Source organism: Neophocaena asiaeorientalis, unplaced genomic scaffold (genome assembly GCF_003031525.2).
Source record: "Neophocaena asiaeorientalis asiaeorientalis breed wild unplaced genomic scaffold, Neophocaena_asiaeorientalis_V1.1 scaffold40, whole genome shotgun sequence".
Classification (NCBI taxonomy): Eukaryota; Metazoa; Chordata; class Mammalia; order Artiodactyla; family Phocoenidae; genus Neophocaena; species Neophocaena asiaeorientalis.
Genome location: NW_020185335.1, coordinates 14,030,623 through 14,045,662, shown reverse-complemented (window position 1 = coordinate 14,045,662; position 15,040 = coordinate 14,030,623). Strand labels below are relative to the sequence as shown.

The following is a 15,040-nucleotide window of genomic DNA, read 5'->3' as shown; positions in this document are numbered from 1 at the left end:
ACGTCTAGAAACTAGCCTGCAGACGGGCCTGCTGCTGCACCTGTTGCACCAGCGGCGGGGCTTCAGGTTGGTCTTGTCGGGAGCGGGGCTGGGTTTGGGTTTTGCTGTTGCACCACAGGCCTCAGGTTCCTCCAGGGAGGCCTGCTGCTCCCTTGAGCCTCGAGAGGAGCCTGGAGTGGTCTTGCTCCACCTGCGGCACAGAGGGCGTCTCCCCGCTCCGTTGACTCCTCCCTCCCTGGGGAGACTGCTGTTACTTGTGGCGTGGTGATGGATGCTCGGTGAGGGTCGGAGTGGTTCCCCGTCCTGCCGGTGCAGCCCCAGCTCTAGCCACGGGGTCGTGGGGGGCCTTTCTCAGCGTCCCGGCCCCTTCCTTCCCCAGCAGCAGCTGACTCGGCTCAGGAGGGCTTTCTTGCCCCTTCCTTGGGGCCAGAGGGGCTGTGTTCTCATCTTCCCTGAGAAGCAGGGTGTCTCTGCCTGTGACCTGGTGCCGGGAGGACTTTCCCCTCCTCCTCCAGAGGCCTGAAGGCATTCTGCCTCCGCCCCAGAAACGGGGGCTTTTGCTTGTGCTCTGGGAGCACGAGCGGTCTCGCCCCGCCCCCGGCGGCTTGCGGGCTTTTTGCTTTGGATTGAGAGCGGGCTCCAGGGAAAGGCCTGCGGGCTTTCCAGCCTCAGCCCCAGGGGCAGCCGCCCCACCCCTGTGCCACCTGTGCAGACTCTCCCAGCCTCCCCGCCTGTGGAAGGGAGCTCGGGAATGAGGACACAGGCCCCCTGCGTCTGGGCTCCGGGCTGACTGCTGTCTGACGCACACTCAGCCTGTGGGGAGGCGCTCATCCCAGCCGATCTCTTCTGCCTGCCTGTATGGCAGCCATCTCTCCCGCGGGCTCTGCCACGGCTGAGACAGTTCACGTGCCCTGTGTCCTCAGAGGGGCAGGTCCGTCTTGGAATTCGGTTCACATGGTGGCCTTGCAGCTCAGCCCTCTGCTGGGCTCAAGAGCAGGCACGGCTGTGTGGAGTGTCGAGCTGCTTCTTGATGTTGTGGTGGGTTGTTGCTCCCTGCGTCCCACGTGGACGCAGAAGCCCAGGTGGCTCCCAGAATCACAGCAGCAGGTGTCAGCAGCCAGTACCTGCCCAAGTGTTTCCCACAGTGAGGAGTTCTGGTTCTGTAAGATGAATTGTGACATACTTCCTATGCCTTTTCGTCTTTCAGTTATCTCAGCTGTGTCCTGAAGAAAATTTGGAGAAATTCATTCCTTGCTTAGCTGGCCCAGATGCATTCTATGTAGAGCGAAACCACATGGATCTGGAAGCGGACCTGAGGTAATGCTCGTCACCCCACCCAAGGCCACGGCGCGGGCGGCCGCCGATGGCCCTCTGTGGCGCGGGCGGGGCCCGACGTGAGCTGCCCAGGCATCTGAGGGGCTCCTCAGGTGACATGCGGTCTGGATGGTTCAGGTCTCCTGTTTGCCTCTAGGGGTTTTCATCAGTTATGGAGAATTTGAAGGATCTTAATAATCTAGGCGTGATTTTGAGAATATATAAGTGAAGGAATTTCAAAGTGTATGCCACCATTTAATGTAATTTTGACGGTCTTAATGAAATAAAATCTGCCTCTGCCCTGTAGTTGAAAGGATAAAAGGAGGACCTAATAAAAAGTCTCCTGGGCCCAGTGGCTCTGGACCCTTGATGACGTCCTGGCGCGTTGGTCTTGTACATGCGCACAGAGGGCCCCGGGGACTGGGGCCAACATCAGCGTGCCACCCAGCAGCTGTGACGGCCCCAGCGGTGCTCATGGCCCGGGTTGTGGGCCCTGAGAGACTCGATTCATACAGCGTAACACAGTGTAAATAAGGAAAAGGGGCACCAGGAAACAGTATGAATCGTACCAAGAATAAAACTGAATAAGGCAGGAAGAATATAGGTTAAGGCACTTCGGTTTAGTTTTCCTCTGCTATATATGTCTCTTAATTGAAAATTAAAATTTCTCTCCCAGTTACTTTTTGGTAACACGTTTTGATGCTGATAAAACCACTCTGTTTCATTTCTAGGTATTTGGCTTCATTACCTTCTCAGATATTAAAAAATGACCATGTTAAGAAATTTTTCAGCACTTCATCTCCCACCCAACAGCTTCAAAGTCCAAGTGAGTTTGTAAAATATAATTGAATAAAAGTAGAAACATTTTTATGGTCTGTAAATAAATTATATCTATTTTAACTTGTAGGTCCTGGCAACCCTTCCCTGTCTAAAGTCGGTACCGTGATGGGCGTGTCTGGAAGGTGAGACTTCTACCGTGTAACCAACACATTTCCAGTCAGCCTTATTACAGAGCTTACTTTTCATTTTGTGTAAATAGTTGTTTCTAGAGTTAAGTCACTCTTGATCTTAGTCTTGAATAATAATATTGAGAGAATTGGATAGAGATAATCCACTTTTTGATTTCTTAAAAAAAAAAAAAAAAAAAGTGGTTCTTGGAGCGCCCCTGGAATTAGAATTCCCAAAGACCCTTATTGCAAATGCCAGTTTCTGGGCCCTGCACGTTCTAGGAAACCAAAATTTCTGAGAATCTTCATTTTTACAAGCTCTTGGGGAGTGATTAAGCCCACGAAGGGCCAGAGTTGCTGCTCTGGAGGTCCCTCTGCCAGCACGGGGCCCGACAGTGATGGTGGCAGTGCGCGGGTGACAGACAGACTGCACGTCTGGACTGACAGCCAGCATTAAAATGGGCTGACATCACAGACGGGGCGTACACACGTGCGCGCGCGCGCACACACACACACGGTTCCGTGAGCTCTAGTCAGGTAATGAGGTCTTTGAAGGTGCTGACTTTCTTCACCCTCTGCCTGGTGTGTGTAAACATGTAATATGTCAGTTTGCAGTTTAGTGTGGAAGGGGCAGGGACAGAGGGTGATGCTTTGGTCCTTCAGCTTTCTAGAATTTACTTTTCAAAAAAAAAAATTAACTTGAATGTTCAAGATTTTGGAGTTTTAATATATGATTACCAGTATCATCCTGTGATAGAAGCAACAGAAAGAAACTAGGCAGCAAAGCCACAGGTCTGGTGGCGACACACAGACGCGTACATATACGTAACATGTACACACGTACTCAAGCGCAGCATCTAGATGGGTACACACACGTCCGTGCACGCACACGTCCACACCTTCAGACGTTCACCCCAGGGTGGTGGTGGCAGTAGCTCTGGCGCCAGCAGTGGACATGGCTGCAGATGCAGTCCAGGCTGTAGGAGCTGGTCCTCGGTGGAGGCCGTGGTCTTTTGAAAACTACCTGTCTGCTGTCCTCGCAGGCCTGTGTGCGGAGTGGCCGGCATCCCGTCGTCTCAGGGCGGCACCCAGCATCACGGGCAGCACTCGGCCAGCACGTCCGCCTTGCCCCACTGCTCGCACGCGGGGGGTGCAGGCTCAGCTCTGGCCTACCGGACCCCGATGGACAGCTCGCCCGCTATCTTGATGCCTTCCAGCCTGCAGGCCCCGCAGACCCAGGAGCAAAATGGGATTTTAGACTGGCTTCGGAAACTGCGTTTGCACAAGTACTACCCCGTCTTTAAACAGCTCACGATGGAGAAGGTACGTTGGTTACTAGCAGGCAGCGAGAATGTGCTTGTTGTCTCAGGTAACCCGTCATTCTTTGGACCTCATTCCTTCATTCCTAGAGGAACTGAGTTGGGTTTCTGCAGCGTGTGTGTCGTGGAGGTCATACCACCTGGTCCTTAACACCTGCAGATGCGCGTCCCCACAAGTCCCGTGAGCTTGCTGGAGGGGCCGTGGATTTGAATTTGGAGGCTACCTGCAGCTGAAGCAAACACTGGATCACAGTTGTCTGTGAACAAACAGCTTTCTTAAGATAGTTTGGGGTCTTCCCAAACGAGACACTCACTGTCTGTGACTGAGGGCTATGTCTCCAGCAGCCCTTCAGTGGGTAGAGGTAGTGAATTGTGGGCCCCGCGTCCCCCTTTCTTAGACGCCCCTCAGCGTAGCCTTTTACAAGAGCCCAGTGCAAAAGGGTTGTCTGATGACCTGCCTTCATGTAGGCTCTTAGAGCTAAAGGAATAGATGAATTTTATGTCTTTCAAGAAATCCTACATAGCAGTTATCTTTTACAATACAGTTTTGACAAGGAGCATTTTTTCACTGTTAAAAAATTCTGAAATTTCTTAAGTTTCAGTGTCAATGGTAAAAGTAAATCGGACCTGTATGTGATGTTTGAACTCTGAGCTCCCCCTGCTGGATGAAGTGACTTGGTGCCTTTTATCTCTGCAAACGTTTCGTTTGTCCAAGAATCTGCAGTTGAAGAATCTAGAAATCAAGCTTTTACTGCTAATAAAAAACACATTTTAGGTAAATTGTCAATACTCTCAGTTTAGGACTCACAAGCCTTAAAAACAACAGATTTTACTAACCTTGGTCATGATCAGTTGAGAAAGTTTTAGCGTAATGTATGAGTTGAAAAGGCTAAGATCACAAATCATGTTATGGACCGTTGTGAGAACCAAGTATCATCTTTTTTCTTAGTATGAGGCCAGTGAGTTAGGTCGCCGTTCAGTTTGGATGGCATCTACTTTTCTGGATCATTGGCTACCCAACAAAGTTGCTGTTGTCCCTGAAATGACCATGATCTCAAGAAAAAAGAGCCACTAAAGAAGACTGCTCCTGTCGCTGGAGGGAGAGCCCCGGGAGGGGAGACACTTCCACCAGCTGCATCTCTGCAGCAGTTGAGACGCAGAACACTGTTTCAGTCTCCTGCCCGCATAGCACGGACCTTCCAGGTGCCCAGTCTTCACCCAGCTGTCACTCGGACGCCTGTGCTGAAGGCTCAGTGGGCACAGCCCGTGACCCTCGGACGCACAATGAGCGTCTTATATTTTGGACCCTGGACACCAAGTCATTTAGCAAGTAAATGTTTGACAGCGATCCCCAGTCTTTTATTATCTACTTAAGTTTGATCTGTTTACATATCCTAGAGGTAGAATACGTTTATGAAATTAAACTCCAAGTTCTTTGTCTTCAGAATCCTAATTAATTCTCACACTTTGTAATTTGTTTCTTCTGTGGAAGTTTCTGAGCCTCACGGAAGAAGATCTAAATAAATTTGAATCCCTCACCATGGGAGCAAAGAAGAAGCTCAAGACTCAGCTGGAGTTGGAGAAGTGAGTGTGAGATTGTTTACGGAATGTGTCTTCATTTTAGTTTCTAACATGCGGAACAGACGCTAGGACTTATTACTGCTGATTGCTTATCAAACCTTAATTAATGCTCTTAAGATTCTACAAATGTGGCTTTGGTTTGCTAGGAAGGACCCTTTAGAGTGAATCTGAGAAGTCAGAATGCGTTATCTTCCACCCTGGAGATTATTTTGGCGGAAATCAGCCTTATTAAGTAGAGACTGAAACGCGGAGAGGCTCTGCAGCAGAACTGAACGCTCGCTTGTTGCTGTGCTTTCCTGTCGCACAGGGAGAAGTCAGAGAAACGGTGCCTGAACCCCTCGGCCCCTCCCCCAGTCAGCAGCAGCGGAGTGGCCCGCGTTCCCCCCACCAGCCACGTGGGGCCTGTGCAGCCGGTGCGAAGCAGCCATGCTGCAGGTGGGTGGGGCCGGGCGCGCCTGGACCTGGGACCCTTCGGAGGAGGGCCAGGCCGCAGGTCACGCCCCTTTTCCCTTTCTGTTTCCTAGTGCTTAGAGTTACTTTTCATTATTTTAGTTTATTTTATTTTTAAATTAATTAATTAATTAAACTTTTGGCTGCGTTGGGTCTTTGTTGCTGTGCGCGGGCTTTCTCTAGTTGCGGCGAGCGGGGGCCACTCTTCATCGTGGTGCGCGGGCTTCTCGTTGCAGTGGCTTCTCTTGTTGCAGAGCACGGGCTCTAGGCTCGTGGGCTCAGTAGTTGTGGCGCACGGGCTTAGTTGCTCCGCGGTATGTGGGATCTTAGTTCCCTGACCAGGGCTTGAACCCATGTCCCCTGCATTGGCAGGTGGATTCTTGACCACTGAGCCACCACGGAAGTCTCAAAATTGGGACTTTTCTGTTTCCATTTTCTCATACTTAAGAGTTACTTTTCATTATTTTAGCTTTTATAGTTTCTGCGACAGGAAAATAGAAGGGACGTTTGTGTTAGGAGCTGGAGACTGGTGACTCGCCTGAAGTGGTTTGGGCAAAAGCGTTAGACCCAGAATTCCCCCCCCACCCCCCGACCATGGCAGGTGTGGAGGCGGTTTTAGGCCATCGCCCTCCAAGTCCATCCTGAAGTCCCTGATGCCGAGCCACCAGCCTTCCTCCTCTTCTCCCTGCCGTCCTCTCCTCGGCAGGAGGGGGAGGGTCACGGTAACAGCTGTTCTGCTGTTTTCCTCATGCACTAGAAATACCAAGAGTGACAGTAAACCAGGAAGAAAAAATGTCATTGCATCTTTTCAGTGCTTATTTGACTGAAAAGGTCTTATGTCCCCGGTCCTCAGAAAACGGAGGTGTCTGTCTGTGGAGTGCGGCTGTTGTAGCACCCGGTGGTTTGGGGGTCCTTTTCCTGTCGTGCAGCGTCTGCTTGGGGAGGCTGAGAGCACGGCCACGTGTGCGTCTGCCGCCTGGCGGGCTTGTGAGCCTCAGCCCTGTATGAATAGGGACAGGACAGAAAATGAGCCCGATAGGCATGCATGCGGGTGGGAGGGGAGGGCGCGGTTGGCGCCGGCTGGCACAGCCCCCGTCGGCATCCCGTGGCTCGCGGACCTTGGTGCCACCTCCGGGCTGTCACCTGTGCCTTCTCCGCAGCGCTGCGGGTGGAGGTGGCGCAGCCTCCGCACCAGACGGCCCGGGAAGGCAGCTCCTCCGAGTGTTCCAGCTCCTCGCCCAGCCCGATGGGCGTGCAGGCCCGGGAAGAGAGCTCGGACAGCGCGGAGGAGAACGACAGACGTAAGCACGCCCCGTGTGGCTCGCGCTGTGCCGCCCCGCCCTGGTCTGCGGAAGCTGTGCTGACGCTGTTTCCGCCTCTCTAGGTGTGGAGATCCACTTGGAGGGCTCTGACAAGGAGAAGCCGGTGATGCTGCTGAACCATTTCACTTCAAGTTCCGCCAGGCCCACAGCCCAGGTCCTCCCCGTGCAGAACGAAGCAGGCTCCAACCCGTCGGGCCACCACCCGCTGCCCCCGCAGATGATGACGGCGGCCTCGCACATCGCGCCCATCCGGATGCTGAACTCCGTGCACAAGGCGGAGAGGGGGGGCGCGGACATGAAGCTCCTCTCGTCCTCTGTGCACTCGCTGCTGTCTCTCGAGGAGCGCAGTAAAGTCTCCGGACCGAGAAGCGGCATCAAAGTGGACAAGAACTTTGGCGGCACCATGATGGACATGCTACCCGCGTCCACCCCCCATCAGCCCATGCAGGTCCTTTCCGGACTCACCGAGAGCAGCTCTGTGTCGCCCACTGTCTCCTTTGGTCCCCGCACCAAAGTCGTCCACGCGTCCGCCCTCGACAGGGTGATGAAGCCGGCACAGCAGCCGGCCCTGGTGGTGGAGACCAGCACTGCTGCCGCAGGGACGTCCAGCACCGTCTTCCATGTGGCTCGGCCACCCATCAAACTTCTGGTGTCTTCATCTGTCCCTGCAGATTCTGCCGTGTCTGGGCAAACCTCCTGTTCCGGCAACGTGCAAATAAGCGTGCCCCCTGCCATAATAAACCCTCGGACTGCTCTGTACACAGCCAACACCAAAGCTGCCTTCTCTGCGATGAGCAGTGGGCCCGTGGGCCCCCTGCAGGGCAGCTTCTGCGCAAACAGCAACACTGCCTCTGCCGGTAGCCACCCTGCCACGTCCTTTGCAAACATGGCCACCGTGCCCAGCTGCCCCGCCCCCAGCTCCAGCCCCGCGCTCTCCTCGGTCCCCGAAAGCAGCTTCTATAGCAGCAGTGGCGGCGGCGGCGGCGGCGGCGGCGGCGGCGGCGGCTCCCCCTTTTTGCCCCGCCCCCCGGCTGCGTCGTGTGCACGTCCTGCGGCTGCAGCGGGAGCTGCGGCTCGAGCGGCCTAACTGTCAGCTACGCCAACTACTTCCAGCACCCGTTCTCGGGGCCGTCCGTCTTCCCCTTCCCGTTCCTGCCGTTCAGTCCCATGTGCGGCAGTGGCTACGTGGGCGCCCAGCAGTACGGCGGCGGCGCCTTCCCGGTCGTGCACTCGCCCTACAGCAGCGGCGTGGGCCCCGAGCCCGTGCTGGGCGGCCAGTCGGCCTTCACCGTCCCGCCCGTGCAGAACTTCATGGGGGCGGCGGGCGTCTACCAGGCCCAGGGCTTGGTGGGTAGTAGCAACGGCTCCAGTCACAAAAAGAGCGGGAATCTGTCGTGTTACAACTGTGGGGCCACCGGTCACCGCGCTCAGGACTGCAAGCAGCCGTCCATGGACTTCAACCGGCAAGGTAAAGGCCCCCGAGGTGGAGAGCTCCAGACAGGAGCGTCCTTTCTGTGAAAGTAATAGTCAACTTCCTTTTTTTTTTTTTAAAGCAAGCAAGAAGTGGTTTTTCAAATGCTCTCTGAAAAAGCACGAAACTCTTGATGGGCTGTGCAGCCCCCAGAAGGTCTGCTTTGGTTCTGAGACTGTCTCTGTGGTTTCAGCCTGCTTCTCATTTTAGAGTGTGGCTCGCTGGCTGTGGCCCAGTGGCTCCTTGGCCTGTTATTTTTGTGCCACGTGACTGGGGAGGAAGCATGGGTGATTTAGTGCCACCGCCGCCGGTGTTTAACTGAGAACCGAGGGCGTGGCATGCGAGTTCAGGCGCTACAGGTGGAACTCGCTGTCCCCGCTTCTCTTCCCCCGTCTAGAGTGGCCGTGGCCGTGGCCATGGCCATGGCCGTGGGCGTTGTGTGGCGGCTACGTGGTGTCCTTACTCTCTGTGCTGCATCTTCTTCCTTCCCCCTTTGCTACTCACTCTTGTCTCCTTTAGTCAAGTGTGTGTCTGCTGTCGTTACCACACCAGGTTTGTTCTTGCTGTTTTCCTTGGAAAGATTAGGCTGGGCGTTGGGAAAACTGGTCCCAGCCTGCGACTGCTCACTGTGCGACCTTGGATAGTCAGCCACTTGCTTTCTGGAGACTTTTGAGGGTTGTTCCAGACCTGCCTGTGCCCCTTAGTCACCTGGAGAGCTTTACAGACAACTTGGAATCAGGTCTGGTGGCAGGTGGAGTGACTGTGGGCCCGCCCTCCCCCGTTGATAGAGGTGGTGCTGCGTCTCCTGACGCAGCGAGCCCAGAGGCCTGTGGTGGCGGCCAGGCCTCCCTTGCCCTGTCCCAAGGAAGGGGGCCAATACTGTGCTGTCTGAGCTCCCAAAGAATGAAGAAACAGACTGGGAACTCTTCAGTCTTTTTCACCCCTTCTCTGCTTTGATAAACTTGTTAAGATAACGTCCAGCCTGCGGGGTGGAGCCAGGGGAGCTGGGAGTGGTCAGAACAGGTGGTCTGGATAGCCAGCACCCAGATCTTGACCAGTGGCTCTGGAAGTGACTTTGGACAGGTCATGGCAGTAATTCTATGGTGATTCAAATTTGATCTCTCTTTTCTCCCCTCCAGGTACTTTTAGGTTGAAATATGCCCCTCCAGTGGCTCTGGAAGTGACTTTGGACAGGTCATGGCAGTAATTCTATGGTGATTCAAATTTGATCTCTCTTTTCTCCCCTCCAGGTACTTTTAGGTTGAAATATGCCCCTCCAGCAGAAAGTCTGGACTCTACAGATTGATATTTTTCTCTGGCAACAGGACACTATTAAGCCATGGAGACCTAAGGAGAATTAAATACAAAACTGAGAAGTCTAGTTGCTGTTGAGCTCAATCTTTCTAATCCAAAGGTGCTTTACTTTCCTAGACTGGATAGAAAACCTAGCGTAGGAGTGCATCAAACTCAGTTTTATTGCCAAAATCCTAGACGGGAGCTTGATGTCAGGACTGGCCTAGTGGGTATCTCCACTGTGGGTGAAAGTTGGCCACCTCCACCCTTGGTTGCAATGCAGAGACCTCCCGTCTCCTGAAGAGCATTGCCGTAATTGGTCCTTCTAGGCTCACACGTAATTCCAGGGCAGCTACGTGAGGTTGGAATCGAGAACTGAAGGTCGGAGTTCTCCAAGTGGAGTTCTACCAGTCGGACTCTTGACACCCCTGGTGAGGGAAAACGTCGCCTTTGTTCTGTTCTGTTCTGTTTCGTTCTTAAAGTGGTTAGGTACTAATCTCTGGGCTTTTTAAGGATTGCACTACCGAAGAATGGAAACTGATGTCCATCTCTGCAGTTCTGGGAGACAAACTCCCCGAGACCGGTCAGTGCAAGACGCTCAGAGAATCCGTTCTTAGAGTCCGCACCAGCAGGCTACATGATTTAGTACACAACAGAGATTTTAGTATTTCCTTCCCTCCCTAAAAGCACTTGTAGCAGTTTCAGGGTTTTTTTTTTTTTTTTTTCTTTTTTTTTTTCGCCTACAAATAAATTTAAACTACATTATTAAATAGAAATAGTTACTTGCAACAACTTAATTTCTAAAAGGGTCCAAGTCCCAGAGAATCCCTAGTAGTCAAAGCTTTGAGGACACCTTCCTTCCCAGCCCTTCCGAGCTTTGAGTCCTGTCGTCCTCCACCACGAAGGAACTCTGGCAGAGACGCGATAGCAGCACACCTCGTGAGCGGCACTGATGGATGCTGCACATCCTTAGCCAAGTTTGCAAGTTCTTTTATCTCCCATGGACTTCCCAAGGACCCCAAGGCTCACTGCTAATGGATTCACACTTGAGACAGACATTTCAACAACAATAATACAGTCCTATAGTCTCTGAGCAAACGATTTGAAATTTTCTCCTGTCAACTTCTTTTGTATTAGGCTGTGTATCAATAGTTAGTTCCGTTAAAAATTACCTGGAAAACTACAATAGAAAGTGGTAAGACTCTGAAAGAGAATACACTGACAGGACAGAGCTACAAGATCTGCAGAAGTCTAGTTTTACCAAGGTGGGAAATAAAGTCCACCACACAGCTCTCAATTTCACCCCATTGCAATGAGAGCTTTTGGTCCGAAAGTTAGGGACTTAAAGCTTCAAGGCTAATGGGAATTTTCTGCTCAAACAATATTGTTTTAAATGCTAAAGCCTTCAATATTAAAATATTGATTGGTAAGGTCTTGCCCAGGGATTTTCCAGTTGAATATTTATTTAAAAAAAGAGAAAATCACAATTCTCAGACCACTCTTCAAATGGGACAATCAGCCTCACGTAAAATTGGTGTAAATCAAAAGAATCCCCTAGAATTTGAGGCATTGTGATGTAAGGCTTCAAATTTTGAGATCAGTTTCCTGCTTCACGGAAACGAAAGCAGAAAGTTGTTACATTTTTTTAATGAAAGGCTTTTAGTAGAGTTTTTAAGAGTTTTATTTTAGTAGAGTTTTATTTCTATGCAATGCAGAATTGACAGACCTCTGTATTCTTCTCTCTCTTCCTGGTACACAGTATTACATACAGTTTTGAAGTAATGATGCTTACAACAGCATTTTGGGGGAATGTTACATTGATCTCTTAAATTATAAACACTACAAAATGTCAAAATTACGAGAACTGACACAACTTTGCCTTAAAGAGTACTAGACTGGAACTTGTCATTATTATGTTTAAGGAAGACTTAGAGTGTTCATTGATGTTTACGATTTTAATATTTCTGAAGGCCGTTACAGTGGCCTGGATATGTGCTGAAAGCCAAACTTTTAAAATTTTTGGTTTTTTAAACAAAGAACTATTTTAAATAAATCCTATTTCATTCAACACAGTGAAACTGTTGAAAACCGTCTCATGACAAAAGAAAAAAATCATATTTAGGTTTTTTGTTTCAGTGGTCAGCATTGGGGAATGAAAGTGTGTCTGTTGTTACCCTTGTAACTGTTTTGATAAATATTAGAGGTTAGCGTTAAATACGACAAAAAATTAAAACGAACTTCAATTTGAAGTATGACATTCAAATTGAGGGAGATAAGTTCAGACATTGTGTGGCTGTGTTCCAGTCATCAGAGTCTTAGGGAAACTTCCAGCTGTCTTTGAAAGTGCATGTGCAGAGTGACGTCTCCAGTGAGGCCATTCCGAGTTGAGAGTGGTAAAACGTAAATGTGAGACACCAGGACACAAAGCATTCAGCTGCCGCTCCGTGAGACCTCTTCCCAAGTGAATCGCATACTTGAACTTGGGAATATTTGCTAGCAGTATTCTCTGATGAAATTTCTCTCCAGAAGCAACCACAGTCAGTGAGCCTAAAGAGCATTTGGCATTTCCTCAGAGGACGTCCTCATCAGCTAGAAACACAGATCAGACTGACCCTTTCAACTACTTATTTTCCTGAAATTGTGGGCTCAGTTTCCAAATGCTGTGGCAACCAGGTAGGTGTGGCACCAGCCACTTTGCTCTGTGTAGTCTGTCATATTTTAAGGTTTCTAACCCCATTTTTTATCTCCAAGAATGGGGAAAGTGGAATGTACAGATTGAAGTAGAATACAACGTTGGGATAAAACACTAATCTTTTTTTTTTTTTTTAAAGCAGAACACTCAATTTTCTACCTTATTTTCTAATTTTTCTTTTATGATTATATTGAACATTGGAAAGTGTATAAATGTTAAAAACTTCTAATTGCTAAAGAGCACTGAGAAAATGGGAGCTAGCACTTAGAATAATAAAGAAAAAGCTATTTTCTTGAAAGCAGACACGTGACTGGGTATTTTAAAAAACCAGCATCATTTGTCATCTCCAAAAAACTACACGAGTCAGCTTGTTAACACAGTAGTGAGTAGGTTCAGTATTTTAATTCACTGTTTAGAGTTCTAGGTCCTTTATCGCAAGAAGTCCACCTAGCTAGTTTACACGGCACACTACGTATGGAGATGCATAGCGGGTAGTAACTTTGCCTGACATTATGCAGCTGTAATGCGTTCCTGTTGGAGCACAGGCTGACCGAGGCTCGCATCTGTCCACTCACTGCAGTGTTGCTAGTGAGCACGTGCTGAGCAGGAAGTGGGCCACGCCCTCCTCGCTCCCTGCCGTTGTCACTCCTCCTGCTTCCGTGGTGGCTTATTTGATGCCTTGCTAGTTTCACACGCTGATAACTGACGGCGTTACGTGTTGAAGTCTTAAAGGTTGTAAGGGAAACCCTGACCCTGCTCAGCTCGACCACCCGTCCCAGTGGATGGGCCTGTGGAACCTGAGCGGGTTGGCCGTCCTTTCCAAAGTGCAGATGACTCCCAGTGAATGAGGCAGGGGACATTTAAAAGCCATGGGTTCTGAAGAGGCTCCGTTACTGAAAAGCCCAGAGGTTCTGAATCAAAGTGAGTTATCTTTAATCAACACTCGCAAACTACGTACTGTGCTGGTTGAGGCCAAAGGTCAATGTTACTACACTGTTATTGGAGGGAGGGGTGCGCCTGCCAGGTCACCCCGGTGTTAAGAAGCCCGTCACATGCGTAAAGTTCTTAGATGCACAAAGACAGGCTTTGGTACTGAAACTGAAGACCTCGTGTACACTCAAGAATCTTCCCAGCTTCTATTGGACATATTTTCTTTTTAGGAATGAAGGAAAATTCTCCCATTTTTGAGCCATTCTTTTATGTCAATTCTACAAAATTGCATGTAACTTTATAAATATTTTTAAAAGATATAGTTTTGTAAATATTTAATATTCTGCTAATTTGATTTTGAATTGTAAATGTCAAGTATTCTGTTTTTGGGGTTTTTATGTTTTATTATACTTTGTTAAAAAGGAAAAATTGTACATTTTTAGAATGTTTTTATGAGTCAATTTAATGTACTGAAAATAAAAATTAAAAAAAAGGAAGAGCAGTCTCTTTTTTTATTAGGTCTTTGTCTACGATAGAGTGTGAAGCACACAGCCTTTCGCACCACGATCCTCCAAACTAGGGAGTCTGTCCTTTCCGCCGTCTTCCCAGCATTGCAAAAGGGACACCCGGTCTTAAATCCATTTTCTGTCAAGTTTCCTAGGTGTTTAAGAAGTGTCCTGGCTGTGAATAGAAATGTGAACTGATTTGGGGTTGGATTAAAGATGCTCCAGCTCTCAGGTGCCCGTGAACAATCAAGGTTATCAGCATTACTAGCATTACTAGCATTATCAGCATTACTAGGTCAAGTATCCTTTGGACCTTTCCAAACTCATGATGAATGTGCCCTGCCACCTAAGGCCACGTCCTCTCTGGACTTGGGCTGGTGCTGTGCTCGCCCAGGACTGCGGTGCTGTCCTGAGCAGTGCCAGGCCCCAGAGGGAGAATTCTGGGGCTTTTTCCCCAGCAGGAGTCCCGATTTTCTCTTGGTCTTGTCGTCAGACCCGTGGTTACCCGGAGGAAAACGTGCACACGGTTCTCGGACTAGTCGGGGCCCCTGTCGGGTAAGTAGCATCGGGTGACACAGCTGGCCACTCCTGGCACCTGCTAGCAGCCCCTCTGTTTGGTCACTTCCAGGGCCTCTGAGGGTGGAGGGCACGTGCGCATCTGCTGTCTGTACTGTACGCGGCTCCCCGCACGGCCACCTCAGGTCCCGTGTGCCGCACAACGCCCCGCACACTCTCAGTCCTTTCCGTGTTACACGTCTGTCCATTTAGATCAGGTTTTCAAGTGCCTGTTTCCACAAAGCAAACACCTAGGTCGCTCCCCCATCCCTTCTCCCCATACTTCGTGGCACGTCTGTACCTTGAAGAGAATTGAGTTTTTTGAAGTCAGGACCTTGACCAATGCGAGCGAGGCGCTTATGACAAGGCAGAGGCCTTCAGAGGTGGGTGTCCCTCCACCCTGGCACAGTGAAACCAGCCTCAGCACTCCTCATTAGAAAGGACATGACCCACTTGGCTGTGGATGGTATAGACTCCAAGTCTCAAATACGAATCCATTAAACTGAACTTTGATGACAGTTTTTAGTTGTGCCTTTATTCACCTTAGTTCGTTAAAAATGTACTTGTTTTAAAGATCCTATAAATAGGGTAACCACCCACTAATGTGGGATATAAGTAAGTCACCCCTCTCAGCATGGTACTTTTGTCTTTAAAAAGCAT

The 15,040-nt window shown here is 50.1% G+C and overlaps 1 protein-coding gene across 1 annotated transcript in view; it reads left to right on the top strand.

Moving 5' to 3' along the window:
* The window catches only part of ZCCHC14 (zinc finger CCHC-type containing 14), a 61,195-nt gene extending 46,180 nt beyond the window's left edge, over nucleotides 1-15,015 (top strand). Inside the window, 10 exon segments of the mRNA XM_024735555.1 lie at nucleotides 1,208-1,317; nucleotides 2,046-2,140; nucleotides 2,222-2,276; nucleotides 3,305-3,584; nucleotides 5,073-5,164; nucleotides 5,469-5,596; nucleotides 6,772-6,912; nucleotides 6,996-7,943; nucleotides 7,946-8,401; nucleotides 9,655-15,015. Coding sequence (XP_024591323.1) covers nucleotides 1,208-1,317; nucleotides 2,046-2,140; nucleotides 2,222-2,276; nucleotides 3,305-3,584; nucleotides 5,073-5,164; nucleotides 5,469-5,596; nucleotides 6,772-6,912; nucleotides 6,996-7,943; nucleotides 7,946-8,401; nucleotides 9,655-9,710 — 2,361 coding nt within the window. The 3' untranslated portion in view covers nucleotides 9,711-15,015.
* Nucleotides 15,016-15,040: the final 25 nt, after the last annotated feature.